This window comes from Lipotes vexillifer, unplaced genomic scaffold, assembly GCF_000442215.2.
Source record: "Lipotes vexillifer unplaced genomic scaffold, Lipotes_vexillifer_v1.1 scaffold1629, whole genome shotgun sequence".
Taxonomy (NCBI): Eukaryota; Metazoa; Chordata; class Mammalia; order Artiodactyla; family Lipotidae; genus Lipotes; species Lipotes vexillifer.
This window is the reverse complement of record NW_006790230.1, coordinates 47,036-72,864: the sequence shown is the minus strand read 5'-3', so window position 1 is coordinate 72,864 and position 25,829 is coordinate 47,036. Positions and strand designations below refer to the sequence as shown.

The window sequence follows — 25,829 nt, the reverse complement described above, 5'->3', positions numbered from 1 at the left end:
GGCCGCGTGACCGCAAAAAAAAAAAAAAAGAAGAAGAAAGGGCTCAAAAGAAACTAACTGTTGACATCTTGATCTCAAACTTCTAGCCTTCAGAATTGTGACAAAATAAATTTCTGTTGTTTAAACCACCCATTCTGTGGTGTTTTCTTGTGGCAGTCCTAAGAAACTAACACACCCATTATATTGGGTTCCTTGTTACCCATTATCAATAATCTCTATACTTACTTCCATCACTATAGTTTGTTGCTTGTTCTATCTTCATAGAAATATGATCATACACTGTGTGTGTGTGTGTGTGTGTGTGTGTGTGTGTGTCTTCTTGTGCTCACGATTATGTTTGTGAGATTCATCACTTTCTTTGCTATAAAAATACAGTTGATCCTTGAACAACACAGGTTTGAACTCCATGAGTCCACTTACATGTAGATTTTTTTCATGAGTCCACTTACATGTAGATTTTTTTCATGAGTCCACTTACATGTAGATTTTTTTCAACAAATACATTCTACAGTACTACACGATCCAGGGTTGGTTGAATCCATGGATGCTGAACTGCGGATACCAAGGGCTGACTATAAAGTTATATGCACATTTTTGACTGTGCAGAAGTTCAGCATCCCTAATCCCCATGTTGTTAAGGTTAAACTGTATTCTACTGAGTATTAACCCATTCTACTGTTTGTTAACTTTTGGGTTGTTTCCAATCTGAACTTGTTATGAATAATACTACTACAAAATTCTTGAACACATCTCTTGGTGTTTATGTGCATATGTTTCTGTTGGGTATGTATCAAAGAGTAGAACTGCTGGGTTATAGGGTATGTATACATTCAATTTTGGTAGATAATGTCAAATAGTGGGAGGGAGGGAGACAAAGAAGGAAGAGATATGGGAACATATGTATATGTATAACTGATTCACTCTGTTATAAAGCAGAAACTAACACACCATTGTAAAGCAATTATACCCCAATAAAGATGTTAAAAAATAAAAAAATAATAATAATAAATTAGGCTGTGCCCCTCTTTTCCTTGTTACTTAATCACATTACCTTTGTTTGGTTCCTTCACAACACTATCTCCACAATCTTCAATTATTGTTTTTTTTAAATTAATTGATTGATTTATCTATGTATTATCTGTTCCCCACTGAATTAACATGCAAGATTTGCTTCTTACATAAATAAATATGTGTTGAATTAATTAAAATATGTTATGTTTATGCCCTGCTCCCTACAATATGTTGAATAAATTAAACATGAACAACCCTACGTGCTAGCTTTCATTACCCTATTGATGAAGTAATTGAAGGCTAGTGAGGTGAAGGGTCAGGCTTAGGGTCAGAAAGCTGATAAGTGATCATTGGAGTTTGAACCTAGACTCCATGTTAGAAAGCTACGCTAAAAATGCTATTCTATTTATAAAAGAGGGATATTCAATAGAGTTGGGAGTAGAAGGAAAAGCTGCATAAAGGAGCAAGGATTTTGAAGAATTGGTACAATTTTAACATGCAAAGATGGAAAAGAAGCGTTTTAGTCAGAGGAATTACATGGGCAAATATATGGAGGCTGTTAGTACATAGTGGGCTTGGAGAACAATGTGTACAGTAAGTTGGTTGGAGCATAGAGCATTAGGAAGGGAGAACTGAGAAAATACTGGCAAGAGAGGTGAGGGCAGGTTTATCAGAGGCTGAGAAGCCTTTAAATAACATCAGACTGAGAAATTCAGGCTTAATTTTATAGACTGTGAGGGGACAGGATTTCTAAGCAGGAAAATGACACAAATGATATTAATTGTGAGTTCAAGATGACCATTTGTATAAAAATAAGATTCATAATAATAATTATTGTGAATTATATGTTCACTATGTAATATAATAAATATTGTTCTAAGTATGAACATGTATCATTTTACTCATAATAATCCTATGAGATAGGCTTTCTTATTTTCCTATATTTTATAGATAAGGCATTGAGAATCCAAAGAGACTGAAAACTTTGCCGAGATCACATGGCTTGAAAGTCGCAGAGCCAGTACTCTGATGTCAAAACTCATGTTCTGACCAGTATTCCTTACCCTAAGTATGACTAACAGTTCCTGCTACATCTGGAACTTTGACAGGTAAACATTAGTTTCCCTAACTGAACGTCACAGAAACTAAAATGAAGATTGGCCTGAAGTGGAATCATACCATCTGACTTGCTTCTTTGCCTTAAAATTTGATGACTCTTGCTGCTCAAGAACTCTTATTTATTTAATTAACATTAATTAAGCATTGACTACTGCATGGTAATAAGACAAAGTCTCTGACCTCATTGGGCTTATACTCCAGTGGAATTTTAATAGTCATTTATTTACCCATTACTTTACTCATTGATTTACTGATCCATTAAAATATGGACAAGTGATTTTTTCTATGTGATTAGTTCTATGCTTCTTAGAATTAGTTATGTTAAAATTAGGGAGCAAGTATGTGAAGCAGCACTTAACATAAAAATGTCCTAATAATAAACAAACTATATTTGAAGCACAATTTTCACCTGAAATCCTGCTTTAATTCCACTGCAGATGGAAGTTCCTCCACTAGCAACTGCAGGTAAACTCTCCAAGAGCTTTCTTCTTTCATTGCTGCTTATTATTTGGATTAGATTACTTCTGATGTAGGTAGTACTGTCAAAGTGCACCATCCCCACCCAGGATCCATTTTCAACGGTCTGAAGCAGGAAATGTTTTGCTGCTTGATTCATTCGATCTAGGCGATTAGAATCCTGAATAAAAAAGGTTAGGAAAAGCAACCAAGTAATTTTTGACTGGAAAATAATAGCAGATCACATAAAATGAGTAAATAGAATTTGTTTTTAAAGATTTTATGTCAATAGTAGTTGATGTTATTAAAGAAAACATTTTTTCAATTGATAAAATTAAAAAATACAGTTTTATTATGTAATACATATGTATAGTATAGCAAGGAACCCAGTCTTTTAACCAGAGCTGATTCTTGGCTTCTAAGAACCTAAATTAGAGGTGTAGAGTAGGGTGGGCATTGGGCTGGAACTGGGGGGGTGATGACATCTTAGAGACTGCTTAATTACTCCTGGGATCCTCTATTCCAGTTGTATCAAGATGAAACTCCTCCCCAGGTCCCACAGTTTCAAACCAGACTATCATGGACTCCAGCTAGAAACTGAAATCTCTCCATCCACTGGCCACCAGACTACCCAAAAGATGAAACTTACTCTAAATTCTGAGAGACTCCATTCCTACCCCACCCATTTCCTCTTCTGCTCCTAACCTCTCCCCACCACATTTCCACTAGGGATTAACTGGAATTGGTTCTTTGGTAACCAGTTAGGACTCATATCCTTATTTCCTAGGTGAATACCCAGGATATATACCTTTCCATGCGTTTGTCTTTTTTCAGTCCCTCAATACCAATTGACCTGTGGTACTTCTTCCTAACACATGCCCAAATTTCCCTCTGAACTCCCCGGAACCAAATCATGGTGAAGAACTTTTTCTACATCCCCATCTTAGCAGGTTTTCTCTACCACTTTGCTTTACCTTTAAACGTGGCTCTGCCTGCACCCTGTCTAGGGGAGGCTGCTTATCTTCCAATTAAGAGCCTCATCTCTCCCCAGCGACACTTCCTAGAACACTTCTGTGTGGTGGTATCTACCACTCTGATGCTCTTTCAGAAATCCTGTGCTATTGTGGATTATTTCACCCAGCTGTATCATCCTCTGCCCTTTCCACTACCACCCAACCCCCATTTGTTGAATACATTATTCCTCATCTTCAGCATGCTCTGTTCTGCCTCAAATGTGCCATCCTTCTGGGTACCTTATCACATTACATCTGCTCATTTGTAGTCCATTCATTTCAACAATTATTTATTGAGTGCCTACATGTGATAAACCCTATTCTAGACAAAAGGGATACAAAGATGAATAAGACTGCTTCAAGTCCTAGGGAGCCTGGTTCCTAGAGAACATGATTTCAAGCCCTAGAGGAGTTCACAGTATAGTAGGAGAGAAATGTGTAATTTCAATATAATATATAGTAAAAGAGGCTTTGTACAAGTCATTGTGGAAGATCTGCTGAAGGGCCCTTAGCCCAGCCTGGAAGACCAGCCCATGTCCTAGACAAAGTGGGTACCTACATCAAATTTTGAAGGGTAAGGTAAGTATGAGTTAACTCATGATGAGGAAGAGAGAGAATTTTGTCTCTTCAACTATGAACTGTTCAAGGATATGGATCTCTATTCCTAAAGCCTAGTACCATTCACTTAATGAGGGTAGAAGGAACGAATGGCTGAATCTGGTCCTGTCTTCTTTATGGTGATGCTTTTTGTCTGTGTCTTTGAGCATAAGGAGGTCATTCATATAGGTGATGCAAATAAGATAAAGCCATGTTAAGAATTCTCCTGGTTGATCTTTCACTTTCTCCTCATGCCTGTCAAGTATTTACAGTAGATAGAGGGAGCAAGGTTAGGAAACTTTTACATATTTCAGTCTCTAGTTCTGATCTTCTAACCAAAGCTTTACTAAAGGACCTAAAAGTCCTCCTCCATAAACTCTCCATTTTCTGGAAAAAAAACAGAGATTCTTGGATTAGGTCCTTCTAACTCTATTGCCATCCTTCTCTTTCATTATAATGTTCATTGCCCCTCTTGAGGTCAAGATCACAGGAAGTGATGGTACTTATGCCACCATGCAGTTTAGAAAAATCCAGGTGCAGGTAGCAGTCAGAGTGTTCTTAAGCATTCAGTCACTGCCCTGTCCCTACATCCAGGAAAAATGGGTGCATGAACTTACAGCCATGCTTCCAGACTTATCAAGGACTAAGCACACAATTCTTTCACTGATCTTTAGCAATGAGAAGACAGGTGGAGGGGGTGGTGCCACCATAACCACTGTGTTTCTAAAATCCTCAGAATTGCTGATCACCTCCCATGTGCTTCTGAAATTGCACATTTTGTTTTGTAGGCTTGGAGCTTCACGGTTATGGGTTTTTTTATTACAGAATTCAGCGACCTAAAAGGTTAACAAAATGAAAAGAAATTTTATATATGATGCATTTTTTTATATGATGCATTTAAAAACTCAACTACAAATCTGAAAAGTATTAAAAACCTCTTCTCTAAAAATGTTGTTTATTGAATGAAATATGATTCAGGGAGGAAACATATAATAGTAAGGCAGATTTTCAATAATAATAATAATAATAATAGGTGACACTAGATGAGTGCTTACTATGTGCCAGCCAATGTTCGAAGAACTCTATAATAATACATCTAATCCCTGAACAGATATTTTATAAACATGATAACAAGTCCTCTGATTATAAATATACAGTCTGAAGTAATGATTGGTATACTTACAGAATCAATACCTTGCATAAACATTATGGATGTCTTTTCAGTTTGATATTTATGAGGGAAGAACTGACAATCTTTTTCATACAGGTTTGTCTTGGAATCAGTTTTGCATCTATTAGTTACACAGCTGTTTCCTTGACACTTATACACTCTGTTTATACCAGTAATGCCTGTGGAACACCTGAAAATGTGTGGCAGTTAGTCTTTGAGGCAACCTAATCATTAAAATTTTTATAAAACCTTAAGTGGTCTTCTTATCAAGGTTTTCAATAATGATCTTTGTCAAGGTTTTTATTCTTATTTGAATACCACATACATCCTATTTTGACAGCAAAGTTTCAGTGTTCCTACCAGAGCACTTATCTGTTTTTCAAGAAATTTTTGAGGGAAATTTTAAGTAGGATCTCCAGTCTATGCAAAGGGTGAGTTCTCTTCTGGAATTAAATCTCCTGCTGTCCTGCTTATACTAGTGGCTGTAGGCTCCCCTTTTCCAAACATCTCTCCTAGTAGCCTTGTGATGGTAAATGCACTGCAGGCATCTGGAAAAGGCATCTTATGAAATCATTTACTCTTGGTACCACTTTAGCCTAAGGCTGTTTGTATATTTCTTATTCAAAGAAATTATCTTCAAGAGAATGAAATGTCTCATAGCTACAAGTATTTTGATTATTCAAGGAATATTTTTATCCAAAGTGAAATGTGGCTAGAAGGAAAGACTGGGATACTGCCGAGGACAGTAAAGAATAGTAGAGGGATTTTAGACATATGTTTTATTGCATGGAATTTGCCATAAGTGATAGTGATTGTAACAAATATGCTGGAATGTGAAATGTAGCTCATCTTTTCAGTATATTCCAGTTCAAATTAAAGAAGTAAAGACTAGATTTTATTTAGTAATTTAGGGAGTCTTCTAAATATGTCTGTGCCTCTATTGCCCCAAAACTCAGCAAACATAATGGTGTTATCTATGTTAACAACCATGATGAATAGTATGCATAGACTTAGACATTTAGGGGAATATGATATAAACAAATGTAATCACATAATAGTCTTTAAAATACTCATCCTAAAACTTGGTGCTATGGTGCTGAGGAAGGACCTGCACTGAAATTTGTACATTTTTGATAAGTCCCCTCCCCCAGCAGGGCATCTAAGATTGATTAAGCTGATGATGCCCAATTTTACATTGATTACCCCACCCATTCTGCTCTCTTGATCTCAGAATCAAGAGGATTGTCCATTATTAACTGTGATGTTAGATTTGTATTTTAACATGAACGTTATAAATCCCAGGAAATTTGTTTGGCTCTTTGAAGCTGGTTGATTTCCTACTCAGCCGCATTTACCACTACTTATTTTTTTCATTCTTTTGTAGAGTGAATAATTTTGACCTCCTAGCACATAGTACAACCCTTTACAGAGAGCACTCACTTCAGCAAAAATGAGTTCTGGCAGCTATGGTAGAGAGGTATAGAAATATGTCAACTTGACTACCAAATACTCTTGAAATTATGTGTATTTTAAATGAAAAACCAGCTTTAGGACTTCCCTGGTGGCACAGTGGTTAAGACTCCGTGCTCCCAATGCCAGGACCCTGGGTTCCAACCCTTGTCAGGTAACTAGATCCCATATGCATGCCACAACTAAGGAGCCAGCAAGATGCAGCTAAGGAGCCCGCCTGCCGCAACTAAGACCCAGCACAACCAAATAAATAAATAAGTTTTTTAAATGAATAAATAAATAAATGGACAATCAGCTTCTTTGAGATACATTTTCTTAAAAAACCAAAAAGCACTGTTTTGTGATATAGTATCTGTTACCTGCATTGGGACAAAAATGAAAGAAAGGCTTTTGAAAGAAATCAGTCTAAGGAAAATGAGAAGTTACTGCCTGCAGTAATTTAAGACAGTTTAAATTGTCATGCCTTGTTGCTTCAATTTTCTTTGTGTTAGCGCTGTAGAAGGGCTCATCATCATTGTACTCATCAAACACTCCCCAGCGGTGATGGGCCCACTCATGAACGAATAGTCTACCTGTGGGAAAATATTCCAAATACATGATTATATTTCAAGTGACATAATCCATCCCTCATATATTTTAAGAAAATTTTTAAAAATCCAGAATGTTTAGGCTTTAAATAACTGCTAACATTTATATTTTTGTTTATAAAAAGCATACTGAATTACATTTCATTTTATTAATTATATAGTTTTTAGCATATTATTTTTTATTCCACATTTGTTAAGTCAATGAAACATTTATTATGTGTATGCTATGGGCAGAACAGATTGAACTTTGAGTTTTGGTTCTTGGGGGGCAAAAAGTCTTAGATATTACAGTGGTTTTTGGCTCTACAAAACTCACTCCTACCAACAACATAAACATATGTATAACACATCTGTGGTATTAAAATTTCATGAAGGTACAATTAGTTTTAAAATGTCTATATATGCTCCGTAGGAGATTGATAATGAAAGAAAAAGATTGAAAAACACTGCTATAGACAAAATATAATTTGGGTGGGTGTCTAAATAAGGTGATTAATTTATAGTACTTAGCACATATAAGCATTAATGAAATGAAAACAATTGTTTTTAATTATATATATTCAGCACTATACTGGATTCTAGGAAATATACATATGAGTAAGATATAATCCTTGACTAGGATAAGGTTAGAGAGAGGGAGTCAGAATTAAAATTTTTCTTCCCTAAGAATTCAGGGTGAATAGAAGAATAAAGAATTTCATCCTTGAAATGCAGGATGAAAAAATAAGTACATTTTTTGTTTTAGCAATATTAGGAAGAACTTCAGCAGAAATAGAGATGGAGAAGTAGAAGTTGGAAATATAGTCTGGTCCACTACAATGTGTGTTTCTCCAACTCAGATTACCTCATGAGATCTGAAAATTGGAGGACAGTGTCAGTATTATGAAGAAGTCATGTTTCTTCTTTAAGTCATTGCTACCCAAAATGTGTTCCTTGCACCAGCAGTGTCAGCATCACATGGGAGCTGACAAGAAATGCAGAATCTTGCGTCTACTCTAGACCTATTGACTCAGATTCTGCTTATTAACAAGATCCCTAAATTATTCCTCTAAACATTAACGTTTAAAAGCACTGTTTTTAGGTTCCTAGGCAAATGGGGCCAGATGAGTGAACATGAATTATATACACCCTTCAGTGTGGGAGGAAAAAGCTCTCGTATCAGCTACAGTGATTGGAATTTGGTGAATTTTAAGAAAATTTAAATCCGCCTGAACCTGTGGTTCCTTTTTTTAGAAGAGTCCACTCTCAGACTGGCTTTCTTTTCAGCTTATGACAGGTTGCCTGGCTCCCATGCCCTCCTCAGTTTGCTGAAAGAAGAGAATTCAGGTGCTCTGACCACACATACAAAAAGGTAACTATGTGAGGAGATGATATGTTAATTAGCTCAACTGTAGTAATCATTTCACTATGTACATGTATAGCAAATCATCATGTTGTACATCTTAATTATATATAATTTTTATTAAAAAAGCAACACCTCTGACTTAGAATTCCATTCCTATCTCAATCATTGTCTCAGTTCCTACTAGCCCTGTTCTCACTTCCAACACCATTTCTGTGTGTGTGTGTGCCTGTGTGTCTGTGTGTGTGTGAACTTTTAATATCTTCTGTGGAGGCAGCTTGCAGCCACACTGAACTGCTGCTTGGATAGTCCAAAAGATCTTTCCAGGGACCTATTGTTTTTGTTATCATTTTTATTACAAATACATAGATTTTGAGGAGTTTCTTCTTCATCTTATTTCCCCCCAAAGCCTTGTTGTTCTTAAGGCATTGTTTTGCATAATGTGAGTTTTCCCACAAACACATGTATCACATTATGGCAGAAACACTTGTCTAAGAAGGAAGGGGGGAAACTGTCAGTTATGGGATAAGGGCTGAGGTGAGGGGTATGGCAAAAGAATAAGAACTCCAGTAGGGGCATTGGCTTTAGAAACTGAAGAAAATCTTCCTCTTCCAAGACAGGTGGAATTGGAGGGAAATGAAGGTGGACATGAGTTTGGGAGTAGAGAGGAAGAAGGAAGGGACCTCTATTTTCTCAATCAAGGCATCCGTTAACTCATGAGGTGTAAAACACTGGCTAGTGATCTTAAGAAAAGTGGTAGAGGTTTAGAACAGCTGCTATGGGGAATGAGAAAGCGAGAGGAGAGAAGGCAAGTCCAATCATTGTTGAGTAGATTTGAGGACTTCACTGAGCTTGGAAAATGTGGTGTTTTTTAAATATACCAATTAAGTTTATAATTTTCTTTCACAGTCTTGGAAACATATTAACAAGAGTCAAAAAAAATGACTGGAAATTCAGTACAGACAATTGGCAAGTTGAATAAAACATAAGGATAAGAATGGTGAGGGAGTTGTGCTATTTATACTTGTAGCTGACATGACTGACTTTGCTGGATATGTCAGGTAGAAAAGAAAGTATATCTAGAAGGGCACAAAGGATTAGAGGTGGCAAGTACAACAAACATGGTCAGACTAAGGTATGGGGGAGAGGTAAGATTGTGATGGGATAGGATGATGGAGCTTTTAGGATTGGGTCCAGGCAATGTTGAGGACCATGACTAGCTGACTGTTTGACAGAGATAAGAGACTTCATGAATGTTCGCTGAAGGGGCAGTGGAAGAGGAAGAAGTGGTTCTGGGGTGTGCAGATTCAGGAGGGCTTTCATTGAGTAGTGACGTATGAGTTGGAGTCTCCTTTGACAATAATTTTCATTTTCGTCTGAAAAATATTGTGCTTTAAGTTCATTTGAAACAATGATCTTAACTCTTAGATTGAACCAGATGAAACTGCCATTTTCATAGGTAAAAACGATCACTTATAGACAAGTTCATCTGGTTCAAAGAATGGATTGAATAATAGTATCAACAACTAACAGCCTGTGAGCGTTTTCTCTTGGCCAGGAACTATCATCTTGGCCCTTTTCAGCTTGCCACGAATCTGCCTTCCATGGAGGTGGCAGGTGATTGATTAATATCCAGCAGTGGAGAACTGAAAAATTAAAACCTAAAAAGTGTTCCTAAAGCAAAACATTTACTATGGCCATCCCATGTTCAAATTTCTGTAGCGACCATACTGAGTACAATTACAAGGATGATCTAGTTTAATATTCCCAACATTTCTATAAGATAGGAGCTCCTCTACTCACCATTTTTTAGGAAATAAGCACAGAGAGGCTGGGTCACTTGTCCAAGGTCACCCATAGCTGTAGGAGAGTCAGGATTTGACCCTAGGGACTATGGCTCCAAGGCTTGTATACTGAACATGGATATAAAGCTGCATGTTGGAATCATGGCAAAATATTTTTTTTAACCAAAATTCCTACCTGATGGTCCAAATTCATTTTGTTTTTTTCCAAGTACAAAGTCAGGGGTGAAGTGAATGTATTCTCCTTTTTCTTCACAGGCTGTGAACTGCTTGGTATATGGCTCATCTCTACCTGGGAGGGTAGGTGGTGAGACTAACACATCAGCCTGAAAATGTTTAAAAAGGTGTTTAAAACATCAGAATAGGAATGATAACATTTGTGTGAAAAACTCTGAACTGATTAATTTAGGTCAAAATTGACAAGCAGCAGAGAAAATATTTTTAAGAGACACTTTTTGAGTCTTACATGTTTGTAACTTTCATGCTTTGGCCTCTTGTACTGAGTGATGTTCTTCCAATTCTCTGGAATTAATATTGATACATTTTTGAAAAAAAATCTTTTTTCTGTGGCTTCAAACAGATAAGTAGATGCTGCAGTCACCATGTCCTATTATTATAGGAAAAAAGAGAAGTGAGGATGGCCAAGGGAGAGAAGACTAAATGAACAGGCATTCATCACAGGCAATTCTCACCTTTAGTCATTAATACAAAAAGAAACTGACTGGTGAGTAGGGTTTCTGATTCAAAATTTGAAATCTGTCACCTGTCAGTCCAAAATTGTGGCTTAATTCTGCACATTTAACAGCTTTCAGTCTTCTGTAATCCTACATCAAAAGTCAAATACTTATGTTTGGCATTACAAGGAATTGTTTAATATGATAAAGGGCATGGACTTTGGAAGCATCTAGACTTGGTTCCAATACTAGCTTAATACTCTGGCTTAGACCTTGGCTAGTTTATATGACTGCTTTGAATCTCAGTCTCCTTGTCTTCTTAATATACTATTACAACCTATCTTTAAGGTTGCCACAAACATGAAATTAGTTATAAACTACACATAGGCAGTCATAAAACTCACTGATATCATTACTATTATAATTCCTAGTAGGGAACAGCCTTACCTGATGCAAGCTGAGGAAAACAGTTCATGGTGATGGCCCATAGAAGAGATTTTCACTATATTCCCACCTCCCAGCAGAGGCAGCTGGGTTGGGAGCACAGCGAGTGGAGTAGTGGAAAAATTCATAGGAGAGGCAGACCTTTTTGACCATAGGCAGAGCTTCTTGCTCTGCCATCAAGCTGAAAATAATATCACCTTATATTGTTTAGTATCCTGAACCCCAAAATGTTATGATTAATAGGAGAAATAGTTCCTCCAAAGAGCTTATTATCTAGTGGAGTAAATAAATGGATTAAATGTTCTTTGGTAATCTATTCTGCATGATCAAATGCACTGAATAACTGAGGAGTACTGGGTGCTGGATGACGGTGTCAACCTCTTCATGATGCTGGCACCACCACAGTCTACAGTATTGTTTATGTCAAAGTAGATCCTCCTCTCAATTCTTCCTGACCTAACATAAGACCACAATAACATTATTCTTCTTCAAGAATTTCAGGACATTCCTTCCTGTTCTCTGGAAGATGGTCTAGTGTGCTCTTAGTGTATTGAACAGATCATTAAACTGATGAGGCTCAGGGCAGGGATCAGCCAGAAGCCAGAGTGCAGAGGACTGAGACCCAGATGACCGGCTCTTGTTAGGAAAAGGGCTCCCAAAGTAGGTTGGAGGTTACTTCTCAATTGATGATAATTATATTTTTCCAAGTGTTCAGGCCAAAACCCCTGAAGTTTTTTTTGACTCCTACTTTCCCTCCACCCCTCCTCTACTCCACACACCTATCAACAAATTTCTCTATGACGCTCTTAGAATGTGTCCAGAATCACAACACAGTAATGATCTCTACCACAATATCCCTGCTTCTATTCAACATTACTTCTCACCCTTGAAGCCTTCTGTGACTTCTATTTTTACCTCCTCCCCTCCCCTACCCCACACATCTAAACCATCAGCAAATTTGCCTATGATAACCTCACAAAGAACATGTTCAGAATCACACCACATTAATGATCTCTACCACAATATCCCTGTTCCAAGTCACCAGCACTTCTCACTTGCAACAGCTTCCGACCCAGTGTCCCTCTGTACCTCTATGCTGCAACAGAGCTTATACAGGATGAAGGGACAAAGGAAAGCCCTCTACAGTGTTTCCTCAAACTGCTGACAGAGTGACTCCAGAACAAGCACAAGAGAACACACCTCTTCTCTTCTATGGATTCTGATTTCACTCAGAGTAAAAGCCCAAATATTTCCGATGGTCTGGGCCCTGCTACCTCTCCACCTTCAGCTCTCCCCCACCCTTCTTCCTGCTCATTCACAGTTGTTTCCTTGGTCACATCAGACATGCTGTCACCTCCAAGCCACTGCACCTGCTGTTCCCTCCCCCAGGTTTTCAACTGGCTCTTCCAGGCCTCCGCCCCGATGTAACATCAACAGTGAGACCTTCCCTGACTACCCTGCATGAAACAGTAACCCACATTTTCTCCCTACTCCAGTCCCGCCAACACTGCCTATCCCCCTTTGCTGATTTATTGTACTGCATAGCAACTTACTACTGTTGGCCTGCTCTATGTTGACATGTTTTTATTATCTATATCATCTGAAAAGAATATATACTGCAGGAGATCGGGAGCTTTAAAAAATTTCACTGCTCTCTCTCCTGGCATGCCATAAGCGAGCATTCAATAAATAACTGTTTAAAGAACAGACAAGTCCAAGCGATTGTCTTCCCAGTTCAGTTCACCCTGCTGCTGCTTCTCACCAGAAGGGTGGGAGGTAATTTCCCCTTTTCGGTTCGTAACATTTGATAGCAACGGACTTAAAACAAAGATTCTCTTTCTTTGATCCCCTTTTCTTTCCTCCAAAACAAAGTTTCTCTTTCTTTGATCCCCTTTTCTTTCCCTCCTGCAGTGTGAAAAGAGATTGTGTTTGTCAAAATAAATGGCACGGGGACTATAAACATTCCCTGTACTCCAGACATTTTCTGAGGCTGAATTTAAGCAGTAAAGGTGTACTGCAGTGAAATTGTGTGCTGAGGACCACCCTGCAAACTGTGTTTGAGAGACATTAATGAGTTGCATGTAGGCCTGGAAATATGCTAAATATTCAGAAAACGTTATAGTATATCTGAAATAAAAGTAAACTTTCATCCAAAAAAAAAGAACAGATAAATCCAGTTGCTAATTTACAGATTAAGAAACTGAGGATCAGGGAGACCCCATGCCTTGTCTTTGGTCTTATGGTGAGACAGGGTAGAACGCTGTCTAGAACCTTCAATTTCCACTGCCCATTGCAGCATTGTTTTTTACTTCACCATGCTGCTTTTAAACTTCCTAGAGTGCTGAGAAGTTTCCATTGCAATTATTAAGTACTATATATTTTTTCTCATCAATTCAAACAGAAGAAATCCCATTTCTTTCTTACCTTTATCTGTTGAATTAGTGTTTCATCTTCTGGCACAACAGGGTCTATAGCAATGATAATGCCCTCGTAGCCATTATTATCCAGCCGAACAAGGGAAGTATTGGACCCCTGCAGCAGGTATAGGACCAAGAGGAAGACAAAACTTCTGAATAACCCCATTGTTCCTCTTGAGTTGTTCCCGGCCCCAATGTTGTTCAAGAAGCTTTTCTTTCACCTTTAATCTCTCTCTATATATATATACTCGTAGACATTGTCAACGTTGGCTGATTATGGAACATTGTGTAAAGGTCAGCGTTACATATGTGGGAAAATATTTGGCTTCAGTTTACACAATCGTTTTATTGTAAAAATGATCTGAATCATAGAAGAGTTCAGATCTTTTAATAAAATACATTGCACATATTCCTTTGGGGACATATTTTCTATACTTTCTAATTCTAGCTAATTTCCTCTGTATAGACATATATTTTGTATTTTCTGAAGAGTGCAATGTGAAAATGAACAAAATTTCATAATGATATTAATAGAAACAATACTGCTAATTTTGTTATTCAGTTTTACAGAGTGATTTAATTATTATTTACTAACAGTATAAATAATAGAAGAGAATGTAAGATTACTAAATGTAAATAATGCCAAATTAGGTAAGATGGCTTTGAACCCTAATTTAAATTTTTTTTTTTTTTTTTTTTGCCATACGCGGGCCTCCCACCGTTGTGGCCTCTCCCGTTGCGTAGCACAGGCTCCGGACGCGCAGGATCAGCGGCCATGGCTCATGGGCCCAGCTGCTCCACAAGCATGTGGGATCTTCCCGGACCGATGCACGAACCCGTGTCCCCTGCATCGGCCGGCGGACTCCCAACCACTGCGCCACCAGGGAAGCCCTAATTTAAAATTTTTTTTTTTTTTAATTTTATTTATTTATTTATTTATGGCTGTGTTGGGTCTTCGTTTCTGTGCGAGGGCTTTCTCTGGTTGCGGCAAGTGGGGGCCACTCTTCATCGCGATGCGCGGGCCTCTCACCACCGCGGCCTCTCCCGTTGCGGAGCGCAGGCTCCAGACGCGCAGGCTCAGTAATTGTGGCTCACGGGGCCAGTCGCTCCGCGGCATGTGGGATCTTCCCAGACCAGGGCTCGAACCCGTGTCCCCTGCATCGGCAGGCAGACTCTCAACCACTGCACCACCAGGGAAGCCCACCCAATAAGGTTTTTTAAAATTGAAAAAAGGGAGTCAGGATTGGAGTTATAATATTGACTTAAGAATGTCTAATCCTAAAGGAAAGGAGCTGGGACTCATCAGAAACCCAAAAGAGAACTAAAAATAAAATAGTAAAAAATATCTTTAAATTAAGAGCTTAAGTAGTAGGATATCTATGTTGCATTCTGAACAGGCAAGAGATTTTATCAAGGTAGAAATTTTATCATTTAACATTCCATCCCAAATTCTCCTCTTCTCAGGGAATTTAGGTGAACAATGCTGAATTCCCCAGGGAGAGTCAGACTTCTGATTACCATGGTGACACAGAGGTCTCCTGTCATGGGACTTTTAAATCATGGGTGAATCACATGGCAAGACAGTAACAGCCAGGTTTTTTCCTTAAGAGAAGAGGATTTGGATTGTTATTATTGAGGCAGGCATATAGTCTGTGATTTCACTTTTGATTTCCTGGAAGGAATGATATTTGTAATATCTTCATTTTTAAAAAAAATGAAAAGAGCTTCTTTCTGAGTTGTAAAGCTGAGTTACTTACCCTTATGTAATGTCCTGAAAGCAAAATTGTATTTCTGTTAATATGAGTTATTCACTATTAACACAGAACTTAGGGTATAAATAGGTTGGAATTCCTCCTTTGATACTGTTTCTTCCTCATTTTTTGGATCTCCCTATCCACAGTGTGTGTATTCTGTTCTAGATTCCTTGTGCTAAGCACACATTGATCAGAATCCTTTCCTGCCCTCTAGAGCCAGATCTGGAAACCAGTCTCTCTTTGCCCACTACAAGTGCCCAATTTTTGTGAGGTTGTGGTTCCCTCTGTACCTAGTTAGGTAAGTATCTGCTTTGCAGACAGTGTTTTGGGGATAGTGGAGGAAGTACCCTTCTGAGTTCAGACTTGGAGAGAAGTATTAGAAATCACAGCTGTGGCTTCAGGTCAAGTCATATTTCTTAGTCCAGTTTCACCACTGATCTAGCCAATATTTTGATTATCTGTCTGACTCCTATCTATTAGTTCCAACCTCTGAAAAGGAAATGGCTGGGTGTGTGTGTGTGTGTGTGTGTGTGAATGTGTGATTTTAAAGCCCCAAACATTAAATAGGGAACAATATAAAATCACATATTTGTATATGTTCTTGGAACATTCCTCCATTAAGGGGTTCTTATTGGCCCTTCTTCCTACTTAGTGACTAGCTTTCCCCTTTCTTTCCTCACTCTCCGCTTCTCACTCGTTCCTTTCAAGATTGTAAATTCTTGGAACTCCAAATACTTTTTCTCTCTACTACTTTACTACTTTAATACTTTACTACAAAGTAGTATATTAGCTCTCTCCTGCTCCTGCTCCCAAACTTGTACATTTAAACCTGTTAAAGAGAGATATTTATGGTTATAAAGAGCTATGTAGTCTTACATAAACAAAAGGAAGTCTGCCTTGCTACAGGTTCTCCACGTGGAGATGGACAGTCAGAGATGATTTCATTTTCTCTCATTGTGAGAGAACCTATGCCCTGTTCAACTAATCTCTTTACAGTGATAACCATATGGTATAAAGCCCTCAATTTTTTGAACATTTGTTCATCTCATAATAAGCAGTTTGGTAGCCTTCTTACAGAATTCTTAGCCACCAGATTTTCCAGCTTCAATTCCTCTTGCACATCACCAAATTATCTCATGTACAATGCCATCTTTCCCTTCTCTAATTCTTCAAGAGAGTATCATTACCTTCAGGTTGGCACGATCCTTTGCTATTCAGAATGCATCACAATCTGGTCAATTTATATCAATAGTTTCCATTTTATCTTCCAGTACTGCCTAGAATAAATCTTTCCCTCTAATCCATAAGATCTACTCATATTTTGTGAAAAATTACTTTTACTTTCTATTATGATATCCTTGACCACATTCATTTTTCAAATAATTCAATATCTAGCTCAAATTCTGCTTCCTATGAAGGTTTCCCTGACCAATCCCTCCTGTCATTTCCCTTCTCTGAACTTCTGTAGGCTTTGAATAATAACACGGTTTCCTACACAGGAAATCCTCCAAATTTCAGAATTTAGGGGTTGAGGTTTTGAATATCCTCATAATGTAATTTTAGTGCTGGAAGGTACCTGAGACACCATCTAGTTCAACCACTGATATTATGGATGACAATACATGTCCTAGGAAGGTAAGTGACTTAGTGACAAAACTCCAACCAGAACATCTGATTTTTGCCCAGTGTGACCTCCTTTCATGGCTTCCTGCTCGCCAACACTGAACCAGTCTTTCCTTACTCTCCCTGGCTGCTGCTGCTGTTGCTATTTGTTACACCAGCTATACTCTGAGCTCAAGGTACCCATTTCTTTTTAGGAGTCATAAAGTTAGCAGATGCTACAGAAATATTGTAACATATGACTCCTAAATTAAAAAATTTCTCATTGTGTAATCAGAAGAATTGGAAGAGCCATAAGGAGAAAAAAATCCTTTGAACAAAATTGCTTTAAACAGAAAGTTTGTCCAAAGAATTTTATGCCAGGAACAAGTACTCACAGATTCATCTATACATAGTGATCTCTATAATCCATTCTTTTATATATATGGAATCCTATAAGGATCAGGGAGAACTAATATTTACTGAGCACCCATGTCAGATACTCTTATTGTTACTTTACATTATTAACTCATTTAGTCTTCATGATTACGCTTTTTAAATTTTTATTTATTTTTATTTTTTTAAAAATTTTATTGGAGTATAGTTGAGTTAAAATATTGCGTTAGTTTCTGCTGTACAGCAAAGTGAGTCATGAGATAGGTATTATCTTCCTCCTTCTACAAATGGTGAAACAGAGACCAGAGGTGTTAATATAGCATGATGTCTACATCATGCTATGGGTAGTTATATTTTGCCTGCTTGGTTACACATTGGGGTATGGTAGTGGACACTGTTAGTGCTCTACTCCGACTTCCTCATATCTCTTTACTATTCCTGTATACCTCTTCTCTCTGTGTCAGGGGACTTTCTCAGTGGCTCACACTGGCAACTCTTCTCTGGAGGATAGCACTCAGGCTACATGAGCTGCTTTGTCTGTTTATGCAAAGAGCCAGTGGTAGCTTACATCATACAAGGTGGTCCTTAGTCAATGACTGACAAGTGCAGGGATGTGAAATCTTAGTGCCTTTGCTTCAGGTTGGGACAAGTTCTGAAGTGTAACTTATACATTAGAGCTCCCTGTGGGAATCAACCTGAAACAACCACCAAGGGACTCTACCTGTAATCAACGCCCCACTTGGCTTCTTTTCTTTCCTTGTTCTGGTTTCTCTCCTCCCTTGCCATTTTTTCTTTGAGAACTTCCTTAATAAATTGCTTGTGCATAAATCCTTGTCTCAGGGTTTGCTTTTGGTGAATTCATTCTAAGATACAGTGTCATGTCTTAAATTCTCAAATAATATTTATTAAACGCTTACTATATGCCAAGCACTATGTGACATTCTTTAAATCTGTTAACTCATTGAATCCTCATAAGAACCCCATGAGTAGATACCATTTCTCATTTTACAAATGAGAAAACTGAGCCTTAATAGCTTCCTCAAAGTCACCCTGCCAGTAAGTGTCAGAACCAAGCTGAAACCCTGGTGTGACTCCAAGCCATATTCATAACCCCTATGATGTACTCCTCGAGAACACATCATTTCACCTGGTAAGGAAGCCAACTCATAGTCAACCCCACCATCTGTGGAAGAGTACAAAAACAAATGATAAAAATTCTAGTGCAAAAACCAAATTATCACATATTTTACAATTTTCTTTTCCTAATCAAGAAGATCTAGATTTCTGTAACTGGGGAGAGCAAGAAATCTTGTATGGGCAAAAAATATTATATAACATGTCATATAGTCTTTAGACTAGTCCCTTGAATATTTATGGAGTATGCTTTGCGATAAGCTCAGAAGATAAAAAAAGTGCTTTCCCTTAAGGAATCCACAGTTTAGTGAAGGAGACTGACCTATGAAGGTCTATAATACAACCTGATAAATGCTGTAATAAAAGTATATGATAGCAAGGAGGAAGGAGCAAAGAATTCTGAGTTAAGATTTGAGATGGAGTTAGGGAATGACTCATTTAACATGTTTTAAAGAATGGATAGGATTTTAATGTTTTGTTTTATCTCATTTTAATTTAATTTAATTTTACTTTATTATTTTACAATGGAAGAATGAATGCCAGAATTTTGTTTGAAATAGAGGCCAAAATCACAGAGGTAGAAAATGGCCTATATCTCTACTTCTAATTAAAATTCTAATACAAAGACCTAGATCCCATGTACTTGCTCTGGTGGAAAGAACAGTAGTGCTTTTTCTCTGTTTGATTGAGAGTCTCTTTAAAATGACACAGAATTATTTTACAATTAGAATATTCACTTTCAAGCAGTGATCGCTTATATTCATAGCTATTCATAGCTATATAAAATGTGATTCTGAAATGGAGGTTTCAAAATTTCAAATGTTTCTAATATGGAGATGCGAACTTGGATAAATTAATGGCCACGCTAGGTAAAAGAGAGTGATTTCCAACCTGTGGATTAAGACCCTCAGGGGACTCAAGTTTATTGAAATGGGCGTTCAAATTCATATGCATTTATGCATTCCTTTTCCAAGCTACAGACACTAGAGTTCTTATCTGGTGGGGCAGTGATAAGACAAAGTGGTTAAGAATATAAGGGTTTGGAGTTATACGGTCGGAGTTCAAACCCCAGCTGTATCATTAAGTGGATGAACTTGGATAAACTACTTGACCTCTCTGTGCCTCAGTTTCCTCATCACTTGAGTGAGGATAACAATAAACCTGCCTTGAAGAATAGTTATGACTTAAATGAATTAAATATATATACATATGGGATATTTAGAACACTGACAAATGGTAAAAATATATCAGTTATTATTATGTATGTGAGTTGGGAAAGCACATCACTGACATTCTTTTGACATTAAAAAAATAATCTTACTGGACTGTTTCTGAAAAAGTTGGGGATCACTAGTCTACAGTAGATCCTTGCCTATTCAAAGAAGCTTATCTCAGTGGATTACCAGGTACTTTGCTCCTCCTCCCGTTCCCTTTCCTGCTAGCTTTTTTGTCCCTACTTCACACATGAGTATCTCTAGCCTATATGTATTCATTAGAAGTGTTTTCAGTTATAAAACTTAATAATAGTGGCTTAACAGAATATGGATTTATTTGCCTTACTAGGCAGTCACTGGTGTAGTCGCTTACTGGTGGCATAAAGGACACAAGCTCTTTCTAAATTTCTTCTCTACCAACTTTGGATGTGTGACTTTTTACTCGTGATCATGAGAGGTTGCTGCACCTACAGGTCCCATTTTTATGCTGTAAGTAGAGGAATGTGGTAGCCCCTACACTATCTGCTCTTGTATCAGAAAAGCAAAAGTTTTACCAGAAGTCCCTGAGATTTCAGTTTCCATCTAATTTGCCAGATGTTCTGATTGTGTGTACATCATTCTATTAAAAATGTGGATATGGGCTACCTGTATTGACATCACCTGGCAGCTTGTTAGAAATTGCAGAATCTCTGGCACTATCTCAGACCTACTGAATCAGAATCTGCTTTTAAACAAGATTCCCAGAAGACACATGTGCACATTAAATTTTTTTAACATCTTTATTGGAGTATAATTGCTTTACAGTGGTATGTTAGTTTCTGCTGTATCACAAAGTGAATCAGCTATACATATACATATATCCCCATATCCCCCCTCTTGCGTCTCCCTCCCACCCTCCCTATCTGACCCCTCTAAGTGGTCACAAAGCACTGAGCTGATCTCCCTGTGATATGCGGCTGCTTCCCATTAGCTATCTATTTTAAATTTGTTAGTGTATATGTGTCCATGCCACTCTCTCACTTCATCCCAGCTTACCCTTCCCCCTCCTCTAAATTTTGAGAAGCACTAGTCTTCATCATATTAACCATAGTTAGCACATTTTGACTCTATGTATATGACTTGGATGCAAATATGTTATTATTAATTACCTCTCTGATAAAGGTGTCGGCCCTGGCACTCACATAATCCTTCATGCTAAACCTAGTTTCTTTGCATTTCCTTGGTCGGCATGGCCTTGGTTCCTGGTACAGAGTCAGATTTTCCATTAGTGTCTTATTAGGCTTTTAAATATTCTTGTAAAACCTGCTCAGTTGCTTCTCTTGTCCCTGCCACCTGGGGCAGTGATTGTTGGAAGGGGAGGTTTCTCTTTCAGTGAACTACTTGCTCAGCTAATTATTGGTTGCATTGCTTGTTTTTCTTCTTTTTACTTCTTCAGAGTTATTATTGAGCTCCTTATTTAGTGAGATGTGTAGTTTTGTGCATTAGGTTTTTCCTCTATATAAAGTGCAGAAATTTGACCTGTTCCTGTATATTTTGAAATATTTTATTCAGAAGGTTGTCAAAGAACAGGTCAATTTTAATTTTCTTTTAGGAAAAGTGCTTTTCACTTTTATTGACATGAGCCAATAAAATATCTGTTTCATTCCTTTTTAAAAGTAAACTTCCAAGGAGAAAAACCATATGATCATCTCAATAGATGCAGAGAAAGCTTTCGACAAAATTCAACACCATTTATGATAAAAACCCTGCAGGAAGTAGGCATAGAGGGAACTTTCCTCAACATAATAAAGGCCATATATGACAAACCCACAGCAAACATTGTCCTCAATGGTGAAAAACTGAAAGCATTTCCACTAAGATCAGGAGCAAGACAAGGTTGCCCACTCTCACCACTCTTATTCAACATAGTTTTGGAAGTTTTAGCCAAAGCAATCAGAGAAGAAAAGGAAATAAAAGGAATCCAAATCAGAAAAGAAGAAGTAAAGCTGTCACTGTTTGCAGATGACATGATACTATACATAGAGAATCCTAAAGATGCTACCAGAAAACTACTAGAGCTAATCAATGAATTTGGTAAAGTAGCAGGATACAAAATTAATGCACAGAAATCTCTGGCATTCCTATACACTAATGATGTAGGTACATGTAAAAGTATGAGATTAGATCACTCCCTAACACCATACACAAAAATAAGCTCAAAATGGATTAAAGACCTAAATGTAAGGCCAGAAACTATCAAACTCTTAGAGGAAAACATAGGCAGAACACTCTATGACATAAATCACAGCAAGATCCTTCTTGACCCATCTCCTAGAGTAATGGAGATAAAAACAAAAATAAACAAATGGGACCTAATGAAACTTCAAAGCTTTTGCACAGCAAAGGAAACCATAAACAAGACCAAAAGACAGCCCTCAGAATGGGAGAAAATATTTGCAAATGAATCAACTGACAAAGGATTAATCTCTAAAATTTACAGGCAGCTCATGCAGCTCAATAACAAAAAAATAAACAACCCAATCCAAAAATGGGCAGAAGACCTAAATAGACATTTCTCCAAAGAAGATATACAGACTGCCAACAAACACATGAAAGAATGCTCAACATCATTAATCATTAGAGAAATGCAAATCAAAACTACAATGAGATATCATCTCACACCAGTCAGAATGGCCATCATCAAAAAATCTAGAAACAATAAATGCTGGAGAGGGTGTGGAGAAAAGGGAACACTCTTGCACTGCTGGTGGGAATGTGAATTGGTTCAGCCACTATGGAGAACAGTATGGAGGTTCCTTAAAAAACTACAAATAGAACTACCATATGACCCAGCAATCCCACTACTAGGTATATACCCTGAGGAAACCAGAATTCAGAAAGAGTCATGTACCAAAATGTTCATTGCAGCTCTATTTACAATAGCCCGGAGATGGAAACAACCTAGGTGCCCATCATCGGATGAATGGATAAAGAAGATGTGGCACATATATACAATGGAATATTACTCAGCCATAAAAAGAAACGAAATTGAGCTATTTGTAATGAGGTGGATAGACCTAGAGTCTGTCATACAGAGTGAAGTAAGTCAGAAAGAGAGAGAGAAATACCGTATGCTAATACATATATATGGAATTTAAGGGAAAAAAATGTCATGAAGAACCTAGGGGTAAGACAGAAATAAAGACACAGACCTACTAGAGAATGGACTTGAGGATATGGGGAGGGGGAAGGGTAAGCTGTGACAAAGCGAGAGAGAGGCATGGACGTATATACACTACCAAAGTTAAAATAGATAGCTAGTAGGAAGCAGCCACATAGCACAGGGAGATCAGCTCGGTGCTTTGTGTTCGCCTGAAGGGGTGGGATAGGGAAGGTGGGAGGGAGGGAGACGCAAGAGGGAAGAGATATGGGCACATATGTGTATATATAACTGATTCACTCTGTTATAAAGCAGAAACTAACACACCATTGTAAAGCAATTATACTCCAATAAAGATGTAAAAATAATACAAAATAAATTTTAAAAAATTAAAAAAGTAAACTTCCTTGGGATGGTGATTAAAGGGAATATATCTGTAAGGGAAAACCTTCATAAAGTTATGATGACAACAGCATAATACAAAATGTTTTAAAATTTGCCCCAACATTTTTTAAAAATGCAGTTTGTAAGTGATATGTTTCTTCATTAACATGCTGGTGACTCTTGGGTAGGGTTGCCTGAAGAGCTGGATAAACAGAATGAAGGTATAAGCAGAATAGGTCAAAATGAACTCTACATTTAAAGAGAGGACAAAGACTAATTTAGAATTAACACAGTAGGAAAAATTTTTGTGTGTTAGCCACAAAATTTCAACTATTTCAGCACCTCTATATCATTATGCATAAATGCAGAGAATATTATCCTGTAGGAAGTATCCCTCATCTATGTTTTCAAAGAAATTTTCCTTCAATTTAGGGCTCAAGAATAGTATGAGATATAGAGAGGATTTAGAGTGACCAGAAAGATAAATGCTCGTCAAGAAACTCGAGGAACTTCACAATGAGACATCACTTCACACCCATTGGGATAACTATCATCAAAAAAACCCAGAAAATAACTGTTTGTGAAGATGTGGAGGAATTGGAACCCTTGTGCATTGCTGGTGGGAATGAAAAAAGGTACAGTTGCTATGGAAAACAGTATGATGGCTCTTCAAAAAACTTAAGCATAGGATTGTCATGAGATCCTGCAATTCTACTTCTAGGTATATACCAAAGAGAATTGAGAGCAGGCACTGGAACAGGTATTTGTAACCCATGTTCATAGCAGCATGACTCACAGTAGCCAAAAGTGGAAGCAACTCAAGTGTCCATCAATGGATGAATGGCTAAACAAAATGTGCTATATCCATACAACAGAATAATATTATCCAGCTTTAAAAAGGAAAGCAATTTTGACATGTGCCACAACAAGGATGAACCTTGAAAACATTATGCTAAGTGAAATAAACCAGTCACAAAAGGACAAATACTGACTGAGTCCACTTATGTGAGGTATCTAGAATAGTCAAATTCATAGATTGGTGATTGCCAAGGCCTGGGGGGAGATTGGAGGGGAAATAATTGTTTAATGGGTATGGAGTTTCAGTTTGGGAAGATGTAAAAGTGCTGGATATGGATAGTGGTGATAGTTGCACAACAATGTGCATGTACTTAATACAGCAGAACCATACACCTACAGTGGTTAAAACTGTAAATTTTACGTTATGTATATACTTTATGTATATTTTACCACAATAAAAAATCAGAAACTTAAGAGGATGAAAGTTTAGCATCTTTCTATTATTTCACATGTTTAAATTAATTTAACACTTAGCACAGTATTCTTTCCTTTATTAGGTAGCTTGACTGAAACTGGGGTTGCCTGTAGTTCAACAAACATTTGTTCAGTCCCTACTGACTATAAACTCTCACTGTGTTAGGCCTTAGGGATATAAAAACAAATTAAATATAGTCCTTGGCTTTAGTGAAGGCACAGATTAGCATGGGAGACAGACATGGAGATCGATGATTGCAATTTGGTTCAATGCAATACCTAACAGAAATGTATATGACATTGTGGTTGAGAGCATAGGTTCTAGAACCAGACTTCCTGAGTTTGAATACTGGGTTGATCGCTTTTACCAGTAGTATGATCTTAAACAGGTTGCTAAATCTGTTTCCTCATCTGTAGAATAGGAATAATAATGATTCTTGGCTCATAGCTGTTTGTGAAGATTAAATGATTTCATATTATAAAGCACCTAAAATAGTGCCTGGAACATGGTGAATTCTTTTTATATTTATCCAGCATTGGCATCATGTAAAGAGCAGTAGTAGCAGTGGAATATAAGGTAGATATTTTGTCTTTTTATTCACTGCTAAATCTCCAGTGCCAGGAAATTATCTGACACATAGTAAGTGCTTAAGAAATGTTTTTTTATTTTACAAATGAGGAAAGTGAGGCTCAGAAATAGTACAGAGAAGAGAGTTTGAGGCCAGTGGGGTAGGTGATTAGAGAAAACTTCAAGGGGAAGCAACGCCTCAATAGGGCTTTGTCAGATGACTCTGTTTTCCTGATAACAATGTGGGGGAGCGGGACAGGCATTCC

General features: G+C 37.6%; 1 protein-coding gene across 1 annotated transcript in view; it reads right to left on the bottom strand.

The window, feature by feature from the left end:
* Window positions 1–14,312, bottom strand: part of CLCA4 (chloride channel accessory 4) — a 31,545-nt gene extending 17,233 nt beyond the window's left edge. Inside the window, exons 1-7 of the mRNA XM_007463266.1 lie at window positions 14,111–14,312; window positions 11,035–11,175; window positions 10,747–10,894; window positions 7,301–7,409; window positions 5,380–5,557; window positions 4,814–5,032; window positions 2,540–2,767 (exon numbers count right to left, since the gene is read on the bottom strand). Of these exons, the coding sequence (XP_007463328.1) occupies window positions 2,540–2,767; window positions 4,814–5,032; window positions 5,380–5,557; window positions 7,301–7,409; window positions 10,747–10,894; window positions 11,035–11,175; window positions 14,111–14,269 (1,182 nt within the window). The 5' untranslated portion in view covers window positions 14,270–14,312. The remainder of the gene's footprint in view (window positions 1–2,539; window positions 2,768–4,813; window positions 5,033–5,379; window positions 5,558–7,300; window positions 7,410–10,746; window positions 10,895–11,034; window positions 11,176–14,110) is intronic.
* Window positions 14,313–25,829: the final 11,517 nt, after the last annotated feature.